Source organism: Mesitornis unicolor, unplaced genomic scaffold (assembly GCF_000695765.1).
Source record: "Mesitornis unicolor isolate BGI_N332 unplaced genomic scaffold, ASM69576v1 scaffold10434, whole genome shotgun sequence".
Lineage (NCBI taxonomy): Eukaryota > Metazoa > Chordata > Aves > Mesitornithiformes > Mesitornithidae > Mesitornis > Mesitornis unicolor.
In genome coordinates this window covers 1-18,804 of record NW_010179422.1, presented here as the reverse complement: position 1 = coordinate 18,804, position 18,804 = coordinate 1, and the positions used below count along the sequence as shown (strand labels likewise).

Sequence of the window (18,804 nt, the reverse complement as noted above, 5' to 3'; positions counted from 1 at the left end):
ACCAGTCCTTGCTTTCCACACAGAAGCACTGGGGATGGGTAATATAAATGGGTGGGCTTAGGAAAAAGACTTTTTGAGTGATGTGAAGCTGCCAGAACACGGCCAGTGTAGATTAGAAAGACAAAACTCAAAGAGGCTGAGCCATGAGGCCGATTTCAAACCATCAGCTACCAAAGAGCTGTAGAGAAAGGTCATGGCAGGATGTATGTCCCTTTAGAGATGTTGCGTAGAAATAACCGCAACCACACTCCTCACGTTGAGGAGAACAGCTGAGAGCCAGAGGAGGAGAGCAGCCCTGAAGGGATTGATGGAGGGGGTAATTAGAGAATCGGGTTAGGAACAGGGTCCATGAGGGGAAAATGCAGACATGGGGTCTGCAGGGCTGACCTCCCTTCTTAGGGCTTCTCTCATCTTCACTGGGAGAAAGGGAGCAGGCACAGGGTTCTTGCTCTCAGAAAGACCATAGAGAACCAGGATACCAGGTCCAGACTAAGCATGTCCAGTTGTAGACTACGCTTGATGCTTTCCCCATGGCACCATCAGGGTCTTCTGACCTTCTAGATGCCTTCTGGCCTTCTAGATGCCTTCTGACCGTTACTAAGCAGCAGACAGTAAAGGAAAAGCCTGTGGTCTTGCCTGGGGTCCTGCAGAATTAACCTGTCAGGCCACAAGGAAACAGCTGGGCTTGGCTTTTGTCCACTTCTACAAGCACATGAGAAGCCTGATGACTGAGCAATGGTTACCTTCCAGCAGGCAACTGGGGAGCTGGACTCTCCTCTTGCTTCTCAGCTGGACTCTCATTCCTTCAGCTCAGATCTGGCTGGTGAACCACTTGGCCTTGCTGAGTCCTGACTTGTGTCTTGCGTCTTGATACCTGGCTCCACACTTCCTAGTGCTCCATGTCTCACCCATCCCATCTTGCATTCTATTTTGTACCACAGATGTCCCTGGACTGCTTGAAGCGCAAAGAAACCTGCAGGGAAGGGAGTGTTGGACTCAGAGCTGATGTGGAGAAGGGTGTCATAAGTGGGGTGTCGTAAAAGCCAGGCTAGGGGCTGATCTGCAGTTGGGCCATCTCTGGCAGGTTTCTGTGCAGCAGGGACCACTGAGAGCTGGTGACGCGTCCTCTGGCCTCACCAGTTTCTCTCCCCACAGCAGCTCTCCCACCTCATCCACGAGTCCCCTCCTGGCTGCCCTCCCCTGCCCAGAGCTGGCAGCAGGCTGCTCCCTGCACGTTTGACCACTGCAGTCAAAATCTCTCAAAATTTGACCCCTGAGATCAGCCTTCTCCTTTGCTCTCAGCTCCCCAGCATAGTGCTGCCCCCCACCATCCCCATCCCCATAGGCTGGCATGGAGAGCCAGGCAGCACGGGTGGGCACAGGACCCCCGGGATGGGCTTCCATGGTCCCCACACAGAGGGACCCCCCTCACTGTGCCCAGCTCATGCCAGGGGTCTGGGGTGGGGGAGCTGCTGGAGCAGCCTGGCTTGGCTGCTGCTGCTGGAGCTTCAGAAAGGAAATTGAAACCAGAAAGGCTGGAGAGGGAAATTCCCGCACGTGGCCGGGATCCTGGCCAGGGACTGTCCGGACATGAGCCAGCTGCAGCGCCGAGTCCTCCCGCATCTCCAGCCCATCCCCTGGGGCCTGGGGCACAATTCAGACCCCCCAGCCTTTCCCCTCACCGTGACATCAGTCTCATGTCCCCTCTGATGACAGACACCATCCTCTGTCCCCTCGCAGCTGCAGAGCCCCAGACCAGGAATGATTTTGGGCTCCTGCAGTTCCTCTACAGCATCAAAGACAGCACAAAAGGTAGCTGAGCCCACGACAGGCGTGCAGGGTCAGGATGCCCTCGGGGCAAAGGAGACCCCCAGCACCCCTTCCTGGGCAGTTCCTGCCTACCCATCCCATCATGAGACGGCCACTCTCTGCTCTCATGTCTCACAGGAGAAAAGCACCACTCAGGACACACCTCTCTGCAGGTATTGTGTCTCCTTCATAATGGCAAGCCCTGGCCATAGAGTGGGACAAGATTTCTGTGAATATGTTGATCTACCTCGTCCCTGCTTGGACCTGACCCTCTCTGCAAGGACCCTGCTGTGCCAGGGGAGCACGGGGACCCTGCCAGGGGTGAGTGAGAGCCTTTCCCAAACCATCCTTCCTGCAGAGCGGGCAGGAGCCATCCCCATGGAGCTAGAGAGGAGCCCTTTACATCGTCCCCCATCCCCATCTCCTGGGATGCAGCAGGGAGCCTGTCTGGGACTGCCCTTGGCAGGGGTGCTGCTCCATGGGTCCTCCTGCCTGCAGCCAGCTTTGCAGCCTGGAAAACACATGACTAGAGGGAAATCACAACACCGTGGAGGTGCTTTCCCAGCCTTGGGGTTGTCAAGTCTGATCTATAAAGGAAAAAAGGAAACAATGCAAGACAGGTTGTTGTTGCATTAGGAAGAGGAAATATGGACTGAAACAGGATGGCTGCAGGGCCAGGTTAGCTCTGGGTGAATCTGTTTTTATAGAGATGTTTCATCTCAATGTGCAGAAGCAGAGGAGTGCTGAGCATGACTGCAATGGGCAAGTCATGGCCTGAACTGTGCTTTTACCCTTGGGACCTGCTCCTTTCCATTCGTGTTCCCATGCAAAGCCACTTCCTGGAACTGACTACAGCCAGGAGAAAGCAGGTTTGCTGGTGGGAAAGGGAGGAATGGCCCCTGTTGGGGTGGTTAGAAAGAAAACTGTGTTCCCTGTCCCTCTCCAAGCAGAACCCGGGGATGCACGGGGGCTGGTGGGCAGAGATGTGGTGATGTCTTGGAGGAGCAGATATGTGGGAGGAGGGATGCCGCAGGGCTGCTGACAGTGCGCTTGTGGGTGCCTGTGGGTTCTGTGCTGGGAAATACTGCAGCTGAGCTGACAGAAGGGGCTATCAGGGGTGTGCACAGGCAGGGAATCGGCACTGCTCTGTGCCCTTGGCACAAGGATGGATGAGAGCTCACATGCCCAGGTACTGACCAGCTCACTGCCACAACTCCATGCTCTCTGCTTCCTCCCATCTGACCGTGAGCCCCTCTCCCTGCTCCCTTCCCAAAGCCTCTGGCAGGATTTTACCCCTTACAGCAACATGTCCCATCACCCACCCATTGCACACACACCAGTTTGGGGTGCGGCATGTGGCACTAGAATGGCAAGCAAGTGGACATGCCTGGGGTGCGTGGAGACCCTATTCATGTATATAAAAGGCACATATGTGTATACAAACATGTCTAATTCTGCAGAGGATGTGGGAGGCGGGGGGGTGTGTGGCGGAGGAATGAGGTGTCGGAGGATATTAATGTATCTGCAATACGGAAACTTTATGGTTTTGTCTCAAACTATTTCCCATCATCACGTGCCATGTAGAGTGTACAGACAGGCTCAGGGCGAGGGTCTGCGTCTGTGCTAGTGAACACCACACAGAGGCACATAAAGGGAAAAAAGCAGAAGTTTTGTCCAAATTCTTTATTCTCCAGAATCACTTCACACATGTAAGCCAGGGCCACCCATCATCCAACATTGAGACTCTAAGCCACCCTCCCATAAATAGCATTATACACAGAAGAAAATACTGTCTAACCCATGTAATAATTTCTTAAATAATTTAAAATAAGATAAGAACAATAGAGGTGCAGTCCCATGGGCCAGGCCACAGGCGGAGGTGACAGGGCAGAGGGATGAGGTTGCAGACCTGTGTAAATCAGCTGAGGAAGAGCAGCAATGCCCCAACCCAAGGTGTCTCATGGTGCCTCTCCAGCAACCCCTTGGAGCCACCTGCGGATGACGTAGGCTCGTGCAGCTCCTGCCTCCTCAGCATCCCGCTTCATCGCAGCGGCTCAGGATAACGCTAATCCTGCATGACAGCAGCGACGCTTGCCACATTGCTTTGCTCAGTTCTGCTTCAAATTCTGCAGGTAGCTTTGCACCCAGGTGTCACTGGGATTGGTACAGACTTGGCGGCCTTTCTTTGTGATGAACCTGTGGACAAGACACGTCAGATCAGACCTGCATCCCAGGAGAGCCTGGATCCCAGCCTTGGGGCATTCACAGAACCACAGCATGGCAGGGGTTGGGAGGGACCTCCGGCGATCATCCAGTCCAGCCCCTGCTAGAGCAGGATCACCCAGAGGAGATCACACAGAAGCAGGTCCAGGGGTTTGAATGTCTCCAGAGAAGGAGACTCCACAGCCTCTCTGGGCAGCCTGGTCAGTGCTCTGCTACCCTCACAGTAAAGAAATTTTCCCTTATGTTTAGGTTGGACCTCCTGTGTTCCAGTTTGTGACCACTGCCCCTTGTCCTGTCACTGGGCACAACTGAGCACCTTCTGACCCCCACCCTTTAAGATATTGATAACCATTAATGAGATCCCCTCTCAGTCTCCTCTTCTCCAGGCTGAACAGCCCCAGCTCTTTCAGCCTTTCCTCCTATGGGAGATGCTCCAGTTCCCTCATCATCTCAGTGGCTCTGTGCTGGACTCTCTTCAGTCATCCCCTGTTCTTCTTTAACTGGGGAGCCCAGAACTGGACACATTACAAGAGGTTCTCCCCTGTGCCCTAAGCCAATGCTGAAACCAGTGGCTGGCTGTAATTTTCCCTGCTCCCATCCCTTTTCCCCTCCTTAAATCCTGCAAGAACAACCCTGGGCAACCCCAGCAGCCCCTGTGCAATTCCTATCCCCTTGGGGTCCCTGCTCTGTCCCCACAGGTGCACACCCCACAGCAGTTGTCTCTGCACTGCCTTAGTTTGCCTGCACCCCGCAGTACCGGTTGGTACTTACACGATGGCTGGCAAGGTGCAGCTGGTGCTGGTGTGGTAGTATCGCAAGATCAGCTTCTGTGGGAGCTTGTGGTGTGTGTAGGAGAAGCAGCAGATTGGGAGGTCGGGTCCAACTGGAAAAGGCAAGGAGAGACAACGTGAGCATGTGCAGAGATGTGTGTGGGGAGCAGCCAGCCCATCAGCTCAGGGAGCCATGCTGTCAGGGAAGGGCACGCGAAACTAGAGAATAATTGAGGTCAAAACGGACACTGGGCATCATCTGGTCCAATGCCAGGCACAGTATCATCAGGGACTGGGAGGCATTACCACCCCATCTTTGCTCAGAGCTGCATTTCCCTGCCTCCCCCAGCCCCAGGGCAAAAACTGAAAACCCTAAACTATAACCAAGAATAAGTGCTCTGATCATCGGATAGCTGGAGAGGTGGATGGATGGTTGGATGGATGGATGGATGGATGGATGGATGATTTTCTTACTCTGGGGTGCCTACACACAGCTGATCTCAGCGCAAAGCAGTAAGTGGCACAAATGCTGAAAAATTCCCAGTTATCTGCCAGGGGAGCTCAATGGAGAAATAGTAACAAAGGCTCAGATCTGTTCTGCCTTCACCAGTGTAAAAAGCAGGACTCACCTGGTCCAGAGAAAGTTTGGGAGCAAGAGGCTGCAATGAGGAGAAGAGCAAAAGCGGCCACAGAGATCCTCATCTTCCCGTCAGGCAAGGGCAGTCAGAACGGGACCGCTCTGGCAAATGCGGCTCAGTCTGCAGCAGCTGGAATCAGCTCCCTTTTAATAAGGAGTCCTGGAGGCAGCCGGGAGAAGCCTGAGTGGAAATTCCAGGATGATCACAGAGGATGTCACGAAAGTGAAACAGCCAAAGGGAAAAGAGCCAAAGGGAATTAGAAAGAAAAAAAAAGGCAGAAAGAATGGGATATGTTCACATTAGAGTCAAGTATGTTGAGCTCTGAGTCAGTGCTCTTTTTCGATTTCATTGAATCAAAAGGAAACTAAAACATGCCAAGCGGCATGGTCACAAAGAGGAGAACTATTTATCTGAACTGCAGGAGGGATTTTCCCTCTGTCTGTATAGCAAAAGAAACAATGTTTGCCTGAGATTATGCAACTCTGGAAAAAGACGAAACAAAACAAAGAACAACAACAAAAACCAGGCAGGCTCCAAAGCGTGCTTGTGCTGTGATGTGCCAGGGGTCTACCAAAGGTTGCCAAGCTGCAGCACGTGGAGCTGAGTGGTGGCTGGACCACGGCTCTGTGCTACCCAAAGTGCTCTGCCCTCACAGCCTCAGTGCTTGGCTTAGCAAGGACCAGTGAAGAGCTGAGGCTGGAGACAGCCCTGGAGATCACTCAGTCCAACCCCTGCTCAAAACAGGGTCGGCTGGGAGGGCTGACCAGGACATGTTCAGGTGGGCTTTGAATATCTCCGGGGATGGAGACTTCGCAACCTCTCTGGGCAACCTGTTTCAGTGTCCACTAATAAAAGTTTTATCTGCTGTTTAACTAGAATTTCCCCTTGCCTCTTGTCCTGTCACTGGCCACCACTAAGAAGAGTTGGGCTCCATGTACTTTTCTCTGCACACACGCATTGATACGATTCCTCTGAGTCTTCTCTGGAATGAACAGTCCCAGCTCTCTCAGCCTTTCATCCCAGGAGAGATGCTCTTGTCCCAGAATCATCTTCATGGTCCTTCACTGAACTTCTCCAGTATAACCATATGCCTGTCATACTGGGAAGCCCAGCACTCCAGCAGTGGCCTCAACAGTGCAAATGGGAAGGATCACCTCCCTTAATCTGCTGGCAATGCTCCTCCTAATGCAACCCGGGACCCTGTTGGCCTTCTTTGCAGCAAGGGTACATTGCTGCTCAAGTCCAGTTTGGTGGCCTACAGGACCCCCAGCTCCTTTTCTGCCAACCCCTTTCCAGCTGGTTGGCCCCCAGTATGTACTGGTGCCCAGCGTTGTTCCTCCCCAGGGGCAGGACCTGGCACTTCTCCTTGTTGAACTTCATGAGGTTTTTGTCAGCCCATTGCTCCAGTCTGCCGAGGTCCTGCTGGAGAGCAGCACAGCCCTCTGGGGTGTCAGCCACTCCTCCCAGCTTTGCATCGTCTGCAGACTTGCTGAGGGTGTGCTTCGTCCCATCGTCGAGGTCAGTAAGACATTAAATAGTACTGGCCCTAGGGGTTCCCCACTGCTGACTGGTCTCAGGCTGGACTTTGTGCCATGGACCACATCCAAGCCCAGCTGTTTAGCCAGTTCTCAGTCCTTCTCATGGCCATTTATCTAACCCATACTTCATCCTTTGAGGATTTTATGGGAGCCTTACTAAAGTCAAAACAAACAACTTCCACTCATCCCTCTGCCCTCATCCACCTGGCCGGCCGTCTCATCTTTGAAAGCTACCAGGTTGGTGAGGTGTCTGACTACTCACAGTCACCTTAACAGCCACAGGCCTCCACAGAACAACCAGATGGCAGGATCTCACCCCACTTTGGAGAGTCTCTGCAGACAGGAGGGTCTTTTGCCACTTCAACCTCAGCCTGCAGGGGAACGGGGAGTTCACTGTAAGAGGTGGTTTGCCACATCAGAGACATTTTGCCAGCCTGAGCCTCTCCCTCTAAAAGCTCCCTTGAGTCCAGGATGGATTTTCTAGCCAAAAAGGTGAGAAACATGTGGTGGAGAACATGGTTGAGATCGGAGTAACTTTCAAGCCTCATCAGGTTGTTGTCTTGGGCCAGCTTCTTCAGCCGGGCAGAGCAGCAGCTCTGCAGGGACAGGGGTGACCTGGGGCTTCCTGACACCTTGCCACAGCCCAGAGGTGCAGCTGGAGTCCCAGCCCCTACCTTGCAGAGGATGCTCAGGCCTGGGGGTGGTCTGCATTTTCATCCCCAGAAGCACAAATTCCCTGCTCAGCTACCATGGATCTGAAAGCGGAGACACCATCCTTGGAAATTTGCTTGGAAAGAAGGTCCAGGAGCCCTGACAGAGGTGATGATCTGCTCCTCCACACACTCACACCCCCAGATCTCTTTTGCACTTGTGCTCCCCTGTATGGTCCTAAATGGCTGTGGTGGCCTGCCGGCTCACCCTGCCAATGGGCAGAGACATCACCAGAGCAGCCGAGGGTGTGCTTTTACTGAGGCCAAAAGCTCTCTAAGCCCTTACACAGGTATGGAGGAAGGCACTGGATTTTGCGGGGTTCACAGCAAGCCCTTGCAGGACTGACTTTGCCTTCCCCGAGTGGCTCTGGGCAGAGGCGCACGGCAGAACAAGAAGTGGCTCCAGTTCTTGGCCAAATTGCTGCGAAGCACAATCAAATTATGGCTTTTTGCCATGGAAATAAATAATGTAGAAACCAACAGTGGGAGTTTTATGTTCCTCTGTGCTTGCAACTCACATGTGCACAGGGAAGTGACAAACGCTGGCTGTCGGCACTGCATTGCTGGGTGAGAAAGGTTGTGGCTGTGGAAAGACAGATTGTGGCTAACAGCAGCCAGAGACAGCTTCTGATGGGAACTTCACAGCCTCCACTGCCCAGCCTGTCCCCTGCAACAAACGAGCCACAGGCTGGTGGTTCATGTGGCACTGTCACCCAGGGGTGGTGGGGACATGTGACGGGGGTGGGATGTGACATTGGACAGCTGTGTTCTCCATCTGGAAGCCCTGAGATGGTCAGGAGGAGGAAAGGAGCTGTCATTTGCTGCTAATGAATTTGGCAGAGCTGGAGGAGTCTGCAAAGAGCTGCTGCAGCTGGAGTCGCTTGGTTGTGTCATCGGCACAAACCACCCCGCGCTGACAAAACCGCCCGTTGTCAGCTGTGGTGCTGTTTCCCCCCGAGTGCTGAGACGCCTCCTGGAAGGGGGGCACCTCTCTTCCCCCACAGCCGCCCCCCTGCGCTGCCGACCCCCTGCCACAGGACCCCGGCATTGCGTCCCGGCTGCAGGCTCCCGCCTGCTCCCTCCCGCCTCCGGGCTCCTGCCTGCTCCCACAGCCACTCGCCCTCACTGGCCCCTGAGGCCAGCTTCTGTCTTCAGTTTTCTGTTTCTGTATGCTGGTTTTCGCTTCTCCATCAAAACCCAGAGCCCTCTACTGTCACTGTTCCTGCAGTTTAAGTGTTCGTATGCTGACCTCTCTCAAGCTTCCTTTATTATTCTTGGAAGCTAATTTTTTTTTTTTTTGTCATTTTAGCCTCACCCAGATTGGGGCATGAGACTTGTTTGGGTGCAGTCAGGATAGAAGAAGAAAGCTAAAATTATTTAAAGTGGAAGATTGCCGGGAAGGATGTTACAGTGGGTGCTAAGTCTTTACCCCTGAGATAGATGGTGGCAAGGATTAGCCCAGAGGGCTTGGGACTCCTTCGAGCACCCTGAAATCCTGCCCTCGCCAAGAGTCACAGATCACAAAGGGCAGAGGGGTGCAGGATGCTTTGCTCACTGGTGGTGCGAGTGGTCCCCAGGCTGGTGGGGAAGCTGTGACTGCTTTTCCCAGGGGGCACAGTCCCTGCCCTGGCACCGTTGCACTATCAGTGAGACCTCGGAGCACATAAAGGGGTATTGCTCCGTCCCCATCACTCCAGTGGGCTGTTTGCTCCTCTCGCTCACAAGCCCCCAGTGCAAGCTCTGGGGTGGGGGCTGCTCAGTTTGGGGGGCACTGGTGGTTTTGCCTGGGACAGAGGTGTGGTGCCCTGGGGGGTCACAACCTTGTCTCTGCACTCGCAGCCTGGGGCAGAGGTGATCCCTGACTGAGCCCAGCTCCTCTCCACTCCCACTCACAAACTGTCCCAGCATGTCTGTCCTGTCCCACTCTGTGCAGTCCTGAGGGATGCAGGAGGCCGCACGGGGAGGCTGCAGGGACGTGGTGTACCGTCCAGCGGCGCTGGGGCTCCCCTCTCCCCAGGAGACGTGGGTGCCAGGCAGAGCCCGTGCTGGCCAGGGTGAAGGGACAATGGCTCTTTTGAAGGGCACAAGCCCATCTGGGGTGGCAACGTCTCAGCATCACAGGGAGCAGGATAGGGCCTGTGCTTCAGAGGGACACTGCTGAGCCCTAACCTTCAAACAGCCCCCACACATGGGAAGTGGTTTGCAGCCTTGCAGCAAGCCCAAAATAAATTATCAGGTTAGCGAACATCCGAGCTCGCTGTCAGTCTCCGTGTATAACCATGGGGGGTGGAAAGCTCACACCTCGCTGTGGGAGCAGGGGCTCACACCTCCCGTGGGGTTTCCTACCCCCATCAGTGCTGTGGAGGACACCAACACCAGACATATCCCTGCCACCATGCTGCAAACAGGGGCACCGAGCTGGTGGGCGCAGGGTCTTCAGGAGGTCTGACAGCCATACACTAGGGAAGCCCTCAGCTGTGGCAATGGTCCTGACACAAGTTTGGATGCTAACGCTGGCCTCAGCCCCGCTGTGAGCAGGGCAAGGCCGTGGTGTTTGGCTGCGCCCATCACCCGTGGGTGCAGCTGCCCTGTGCTCTGCAGGTGACCTGCACCCACCCAGCCCCCGAAGAGCTGGTGCCAGGAGCACAGGAAAATGACTGCAAGCGATCTGTGGCTTGCTGCTTTTCCTTTTTGCTTGATTATGATGAGCACACAAGGCCCAGTGGGTTAATTTATAAACTGGTTTTGTTCTTCATCCTAGCAGAGCTCTGCATTTTCATCCCATTCTTCCTTGCTCTTTCTGGACCCACGGAAGATCTGAGTGAGATGGGCTGTCCCAGGGAGATGGGCTTCTTCAGGTAGGGGATGCAGCCCCAGCACAGGGGCCTCCCAGGCATCTGCAGGGTTTAAGGGATGCCGAGGAGTGTGGGTCGGGGGTATCCCAGCCCCCAGCACTGGCAGTTGAGGTGTACCAGGAGCACTCTGACTGTCGCAGCCGCTTCCCTAAGGCTCAAAAAATTACTAAAACACACATTTTCCCTGTTTCTTTTCTTTCATTTCAAGCCAAGTATGGAAAGGGGTATGGAGCAAGGAGGCTTTTTTGTTTCACTTTAATTTGGTTTGAAATACTGTGCACTTAATCCTCTTTGGTTTGGTTTGTTTCAAAAGAAAGGCCAGGAAAAAATTGAGACATCAGCCTTTAGAAAGCAATAGCATTCCCCAGTGTGTTTTTTTCAGGAATTGCCCTTGCCAGAGGAAGGTTGAACCTTTGACGAGATACATTTTTCTTATCAGCTACAAACATCTTCCTGGCATGACACGATTTCAGGGAAGGACAAAGGAGTCTCTTAGCTGGCGGTGGCCGGCACTCACTCTCCCCTTCTCCCGCAGTTGGTGGAGACAGATGGCTCCCAGTCACCCCCCCACGCACAGGTTCCCATTGGAGCCAGTTCCAGGACATGATGTCATCTCAAAAATTCCAACATTTCTCCAGAAACATCAAGAATGGCTGGGGTGAAATTTCTGGACACTCATGAAAAGTCACTGGTGCTGGAGCTCCAAGCAGGGCAGGATGGCGACCGCTGTGGGTGGAAGTAGAGCTTGTCCCCAAGGCAGTTTCTGAACTCAGGACATTTTAAAATACTTCCTTTTCCGAGCAAATTCCGACTCCTCAGCATTAAAACCTGCTATAAATAACAACTTACATTAGCCAGTCTCACCATACCGTTTTTTTCAGGGTTCCCCTTTCATTCAAGATTGAGAATTTCCCTATTTCTGCTATCACTGAATTTATTTTGGGCATTTGCTTTACTTAGCACTTTCTCCTGGGATTTTTCAGGGACTTACAGAAAACCTCTATGGTATCCCTCTATGTAAATTGGCACAACGTCAGCCTGACTGCTCCAGACAGCCCATCCTGCCCGTGGCGGGGGCAAAGGGAGCCCATGAGGTGGTGATGGGTCCTGGTGGAGCTGGTGGGAGAGTTTCCACCTCACAGTGCTCTCTGCTATGGACCCAATTTCCCTCAGGTGCCCCAGCCCACTCCCTCGTGGTTACCTCCCTGCCTCAGAGCACCTCCCAGTCTGGATGGTCCTTCATCCAAGTCATGCAGCTTCCCCTCTTTCTAAAGGGAGAAGAGCTGGAATAAATCACTTTCTCATTTCATCATGACTGGAGGGGGATGAGTGGGCAAGGAAACACTTGTTGCAATATCTCAGGGCATCACCAATATGACTACAGCCTCCCATCCAGATCCAGCCTGGAAAGAGCTGGCAGACCAAGGGCTTTTATCAGATTTCTCAGGAAAAAAACCGACCCCTGGGAAGCAAGCACCTTGACTTTGGGTTTATTTATGGCTTTCAACATTAGAAAAGTTTCAGCCTTTACCTGGCCTCTGTGACATGTGTTATCTAGGCTAAATTGATCCTAAACTGACTCAGCTACAATGAGAAAGTTTTTCTTAATAATTAAAACATGGTCCCTGACAGTCCAAACTAATTTGGCATCTGCTTGCTGACAAAGGTATAAATGCATGGAGGTTTTCTGCTGTCCAAAAAGGGAAAATGTCTCATTGAGAACATTCAAATGAACAATGCAGATTTCCAAATAATTTTTCTGTTTTAATGAAACATGGGTTTCGTCATAACATTTCTACACCGTATATGGTAGTTCTCCTGCCTGCCCTACCCACGCCATGTGCCCTGGGAGCAGGACAGGACCAGATGGCTGTAGGTGACGGATCTCAGTACATGACCCATGGATGCTTGAAGGGACAATCACAGGGAACAGCTCAGAGGCAAACCACGCGATTACGTACATCCACAAGTTACATTCCCTGAACAAGCAGACAGAGGAGCCAAGTGAGCCGATGCAAGCTCAGAGCTGATTTCTGGTCCAGCTGGCGTCCTCCTGCCTGGCCAGGCGCCCTGCCTGCAGAGGCAGCTCCACTCCTCGTCCTTCCAGGATATCTGGGGACAAGCAAGCTGACAAGTGGAGTTGGGAGCGCAGTGGTGGGTGAGCCTGCGAGCCTCTCTCTGTGGATGGGAAAGGGAAGGATGGAGAGGGGACGGTGGTGGGGGCGCCGGGGAGCCTCTCTCTGTGGATGGTAAAGGGAAGGATGGAGAGGGGACCAGCTTGGCTGTGATAGCCAGGAAGGAGGTGATGCTCGGCTTGGCAAGAGCAACGTTTGCTCCATGGGATGGATCTCCCCTCCCCAGCCAGGGAGAGGGGCAGGTGCACCACTACGGCTCCCAGCAGGGTCACCTTCTTGGGCACCTTTGGGAGTTGTTCTGGGCAAGTCCAGGACCACATTGTCCTCCAGTCCGCTCTCTGCCCACATGGAGTAGAGCAGTTAACCTGCACACAGTTAACCTGCCGCGGCTGGTGGAAGGGGAGGGGGCAGCTCACGGCTGGTGGAAGGCTGTGCACAGCACGTGGCGTTGGAGTAATATTTGGAAAACACCAGGTTATTTACAGAAGGCGCCTTGGTCGATAGCAGGGAGCCTTTAATAGAAACATGGTGAGTCAGCGCCCAGCTCTGTGGTGGTGCTGGTGCAGAGGTGCTGGTGGTGCGGTTGGGCTGCTCCGCTTCAAGTTCTAGTCCTTCCACTGACTTTCAGGCAGCATCTGTCAAGGCACCACCACTCGGTGATGTCTTGGAAATAATGAAATGGAAACATTCCCCAGAAATGTGTCTGCTTCCCTATTGAGAATAGATGTCCTTCTAGGAGTATCTCGCTATGGATGGACAGTCCTGAGCTCTTCCCAGAACATCCATCACCTCCCTTACAGGCCTTCCCTCTTCTCCTCAGGGTCAGAGAGGGGCCTGGTAGACTCCATGGCAGTGTCTATGTAGGCTGGTGACTTCTTCCCAGTAAGTCATCCCTGGTCGCAGCCCTTGCCCAGCCCTCAGAGAGCTGTCAGCTCTTATTCTCTCCCATACAACATGGTCATGACAATTTTATCTTTTCTGCTGAGATCAGATACTCTTTTCTTGCCAGAAATCCCAGTTTCTACCCTCATCCCCCAGTTAACCTGCTCCTGATCGTCAGAAGCAATGTCTTCTTCCTCAATCTTCTCCTGGAGCTCCTCCTGCCTCATCTTCAAGGTCACAGCCAACATCTCCACAATCCTTTCGGCTCTCTCTGTCTTCATGCCAGGCCCCACCTCACCTATCAGTTCCCATTGAAATTCAAGTGTCCAACCTAAATTGGTCATTTAGAGTCTCCTCATAGAAGCTGGAGTGTGGCAGGCACCTCCAGGAGATAATGACCCATCGCAACTCTTATTTCCCTTAAACTGAAGAGAAAAATCAGGTGCTTCAGCTTCTGGGACTCTCATTTTATGCCCACCACTACCTATGCTGGTGCTTGCAGTGCTGTCACAGCTGCAGGAGATGCCCTGAGTCCCCTCACACTGTGAAGCACACACAGGCCATGCAGTCCCATGGCTGCCATCTCCTTTCACTGGGGCAGCACGGGCTGTGCAGGTGTGGAAGGGAACCAGTCCAAGACAGAGGAGACCTGAGCCCCTCTTTCTCTGCCTGGTCCCATCCCATGCAAGCTCTCCAACCCATTTACACAGCTCTCGGAAGGAGACATCCTCACCTGTGATCTGCTGGGGCAGGTTGGGCAATAGGGGCCTGTTGACAAATGCAGGAACCTCCACAGGGGAACTTCTTGCTAAGGGACATGCATGAAAGAAGCAGAAATAGCAATGGTGAGTGTTTCACATCCTGTGTCATTGGGAAGGCTCTGAATTGAGTGGTAACTTCACCCTTCCGGGGCTGGTGTTGCTGCTTTGTTCCACCACACGCCTGCACCACAAGCAGCCTCTTCTCTGGGGGAATTTCCACCAGGCCTACGCAAGCCGCGGCACGGACCTCCTTGCCCCATAAATGAGGGAACTGCTGGCTGTCCCAGCATCAGACAAAGCAGAGGCTTTCCAGCTCCACTTGCCTGCTCCAGCTCCGGCCACCACTTCTCAGCTGACATGAAGGTCTCTGTGGCTGCCCTTGCCATTCTCATCGCTGCCTTCTGCTACCAGACCTCCACTGCGCCACGTAAGTCTGGGCTCCCCTCATCCTCTCTGACTGGGGACAGGAGAGATGATGCTGCTGGGACAGGGTCCCTCCTGCCAGCCTTTCTGCCCCCGAGTCCTTCCCCATGTCAGACCATGCTATGACACCTGCCATATATGACATATATGCCATATATGACACCCCCAGGGCCATTGGAGCTCTCCTGCTATGGGAGAGGCACAGCTCAGAGCATGGCATGGGTTTTGCCAAAGCCTGCTCAGGGTGAACCCAGAAAACAAAGAATTGAAGGAAGAAGAAAAAAGCCCTTGTTCTTTCTTCCTCTGCATTCTCCTCATTCCCCAGACCCCCCCCTCCCTCAGACCCCTGCAATCCAGCTCCCTGCCCCTGCTCCCTATCCCTCGCCACCGCTGACCACTGTCTTTGTCCTTCACAGTTGGCTCCGACCCACCGACCTCCTGCTGCTTCACCTACACTTCCCGGCAGCTGCCCCGCAGCTTCGTGGTGGAGTACTACGAGACCAACAGCCAGTGCTCCCAGCCCGCCGTCGTGTAAGTCCTCTGCTCAGGGCGGGCTGGGGTCTGCGTGGGGCTGAGGATCCAGAGAGGGACAGACAGGGGATGGGAAGGATCGGGGAGGAGAGGTGCGAGGTGGTGCTCCATGGACTGAACACACAGGAGGCTCACACTGGTCCTGCTCCACCATTTTGCAGACTAACTGGTGGCTGCTTGATGTGATGGGCACGACAAGGTGCAAGTCCAAATTCTGCTGAACTATGAGAGCGGCTGGGCTTGTGGCAGGGCTTCTCTCCATGCAGTGCTCTCCCACCAACAATTTACCTCTCTGCACCCCACAGGTTTGTCACCAGGAAGGGCCGGGAAGTCTGCACCAACCCTGAGCATGACTGGGTCCAGCAGTACATGAACGAGCTGGAGCTGAACTGAGCCCCCGGGACAGTCCCTGTGCCCCCGAGCAGCTGGGATGGGCCAGCCACCAGCTGTGGGTGCTGTCGGACAATTTAAAGATAGCTGAGAAACTGAAAATGTCCTAGAATCTGACTTTAGTGTTTTGCTATTTAATTTTTTATACAGGAGAGATCAGGTGCAATAACTCCACTCCAGATAAATAACAGTATTATTTAATAGATGTATTTTTTTAATGAAGAATTATGCTACGTTGTATTTTCTGTATTGAGTGAATTGTATATTTGACGTAATATTTAATTCAAATTTCAAGAAATAAATATTTTTGTAAGAACTTTCTGTCTTTGCCTCTATTACAGTTCTTTGCAATGACAATGGCTCTAATCATAACAGTGGTAACACGTTCTTTATTCCCTTCTCTATGCTGTCAAAACTCCCACAGGCTTTCCCTATCTGAATGTCCTGTTTTGCAAAATAGGAAGAGAAAAACCCTGAAGGAGGTTAGAAGTGCATAGATTACATTCAGGTAGCTTGGCTCACTCTTTTCATAAGGTATTTAATCACTGCTCATTATGACTACTGGCAGCTAGCTGAATTCCATTGTCAGCCCCATTATAATCAATTAAAATGTTACCTTTAGGGGCTGAAATTTTACATGCTGGGTGTTTCAGGAAAAGTTTTCTGAGAGCTGCAGCTAAAATGGAACAGTTACTCTCAGAACTGAGGATGGAAAAAATACGTTTCACTACAAGATTTTTAGAAATATTTCATTAAACTCTTATTTAGCTGGGACATGAGGCTTAGCAGATGCACCCCTCTTATGAGAAAAGGTGCTTTTTCTCTGAGCTTCTGAATCCTGCCCAGATCTGGAGATGTCTGCCCAGAGGTGCAGTGTCCAGGGATGCAGTGTTACCCTGCAGCTGCCCTGCCAGACCCCAGCCCCATGGCAGGATCTGCCCCTGGAAGGAGATTTCTCCACCACAGCCCTGGGGCTGGTCTCCCACCAGAGCTGAGAGAGATGGAGCCCACAGCATGTGGGTGCCCATAGGCCAGCCCAAGACAAAAGGCTTGGGTCAGAGACTTGGGACCCTGCAGCGTTTACCTACTAAATTTGGGAGGACAGACATGAACATCAGTGAGATATGGGACAGCTATGAGGGAAGGGAGCTATGAAGATAGGGGCATCATGAAGATGAACAGAAGGAGGACAGAGGCTGTGTGGGATCCATGCATTGAGAGGATCCTCGGGGGTGGGGGTGGAAGGGACCGGAGGGATGTGGGTGTTTTTGAGGAGGATGCAGTGTATTGGTTATGTCAGGAGCTTCGTCACTTCAGGAACTGCAGCCCCCAGCTCCCCAGCCCACAGGGCAGCGCACACCCCATGAGCCATCCCACTGCAGTGCTGACTGCACCCAGCTCAAAACAGCATCCGAGGAGGAGGGGGTGAAATGCAGAGCTGTGCAGTGAGCAGGGTCTGGGCCTCCTTCACCTTGGAGCTGCTGGGACATCAGGGTGGGCTTTGGTCACTGCCCTGACTCCCTGGGCACTGCATCCCCAGGGCCAGCTTGGGAACAGGGTTTATCATGGCCACGCTGGATGTGAGGACACCTTGGCTATGGGGTACCAGCCAGCCCCATATCCAAGTGCTGGAGCACAGTATCTTCACCCTGGGGGCTGAGATTGGCACAATGGTGGGTGCCCAGAGCTGCCCTCGCTTCAGGGAACAGCAGGGGACAGGAGTGGGAAGACATGCAGCAAGGTCATCCCAAAATGGCTTGAGCACCCCTGTACCCCTCTTGGGTACAAGCCCCATCTGCCCCTATGGCCCTGGAAGCAGCCCCACAGCATTGGGGTCTCTTGTCAAAGGACATGGATTGCAGGGTCACCTGGGAGCACCATGCAGCCCGTACACTGGTTGATCCTGCTGCAAACAACCCCGTGCACAACGTCCTTAACAACCCGGCTCACATCCAAGGCTCCCACAGCAGACACTCACCCTGGGTACCTCAGCTACTCCTCACCGCTATTCTGGGAGCCTGCGGGGAGCCCTGTGTTGCTCGTGTCTTTCTTGATCTCACACCCACCTACGCGTGACAGCTCAGAGAAGCCCTCATGCGAGGAATACAGTGTGCTCGTCACTCCACACTCCCAGGCACAGAGGTGTGAACAAAGCAAGCACGAGCAAGGCAAAGGCAGCCAGCAGCTTTCAGCATGGATAAAGCATCCCTGGACATCTGCAGAGCCACTGCGTTTTGCAAACGAGAAGGAGGAGGAGTGCAGGAAGGTGGCCTGGAGCAGGGCAGCTGCAGTACCCATGTGGCCACTAGCTCAAATCTGCTCCCAGGGATTGCCCTGCCCGGAGCAGGGGTATATTTGCCATATACATTGGTGCAGCCTTTTGAGGCTCATCTTGCTGCTAGAGCTGAGCAAGGCAAGAAAACCCTCACATCATGCAGTCCCTGGACGGGCCACAGAATGCCCTGGTGTTCATGTATGGGTCTCAGGGGCTAATCATGACCCTCATACCTCCCAGACACAGCCTCACAGGGGGCTCAGGGGGCACCTACTGGGACAGGGCAGGCAAACGCAAGAAGCAGAGACTGCAGATAAAGGGCACGGTGGGACCCAAGAGGAGGGTGACTTGCAGGGGGTTTCCTCTGGTTTCAGACCAAGAAAATTCAGAATTTGTAAACTACCAAAACAGAGACTCATCCTGAAATCAGAGTGCAGTATTTACTAAATATTTCATGCAACAGATATAGAAGAAAATATTTTTAATGAAAATAGGAAAAAAACTGGGTCAAAAACTGGCTGGATGGCTGAGCACAGAGAGTTGTGGTGAAAGGAGCTAAATCCAGTTGTGACCAGTCACAAGCGGTGTTCCCCAGGGCTCTGTTTTGGGGCCAGTCCTGTTTAACATCTTTATCAATGATCTGGATGAGGGGATTGAGTGCTCCCTCAGAAGGTTTGCAGATGACACTGAGTTGGGAGGGAGTGTTGATCTGCCTGAGGGTAGGAAGGCTCTGAGAGGGACCTGGACAGGCTGAATCCATGGGCTGAGGCCAACTGGATGACCTTCAACAAGGACAAGGGCCGGGTCCAGCACTTGGGTCGCAATAACCCCATGCTGGAGCTGCCAGGCAGAAAAGGACCTGGG

The 18,804-nt window shown here is 53.2% G+C and overlaps 2 protein-coding genes across 3 annotated transcripts; one reads left to right on the top strand and one right to left on the bottom strand.

Annotated features, from left to right (window-relative positions):
- Positions 1–3,917: 3,917 nt before the first annotated feature.
- On the bottom strand, positions 3,918–5,507 carry LOC104539280 (C-C motif chemokine 4-like). Its single transcript, XM_010182759.1, has 3 exons — positions 5,432–5,507; positions 4,804–4,915; positions 3,918–4,005 (listed from the first exon to the last, which is right to left on the bottom strand). Exons 1-3 carry the CDS (start codon positions 5,502–5,504, stop codon positions 3,918–3,920), a joined length of 273 nt encoding a protein of 90 aa, XP_010181061.1. The 5' UTR covers positions 5,505–5,507.
- A 9,171-nt stretch (positions 5,508–14,678) lies between these two features.
- On the top strand, positions 14,679–15,668 carry LOC104539279 (C-C motif chemokine 4 homolog). 2 transcript variants are annotated; one of them, XM_010182758.1, is made up of 3 exons: positions 14,679–14,748; positions 15,161–15,275; positions 15,593–15,668. In XM_010182758.1, exons 1-3 carry the CDS (start codon positions 14,679–14,681, stop codon positions 15,666–15,668), a joined length of 261 nt encoding a protein of 86 aa, XP_010181060.1. The 2 variants fall into 2 exon arrangements, with proteins under 2 accessions (XP_010181060.1, XP_010181059.1); XM_010182757.1 differs by having other exon boundaries at positions 15,581–15,668.
- Positions 15,669–18,804: the final 3,136 nt, after the last annotated feature.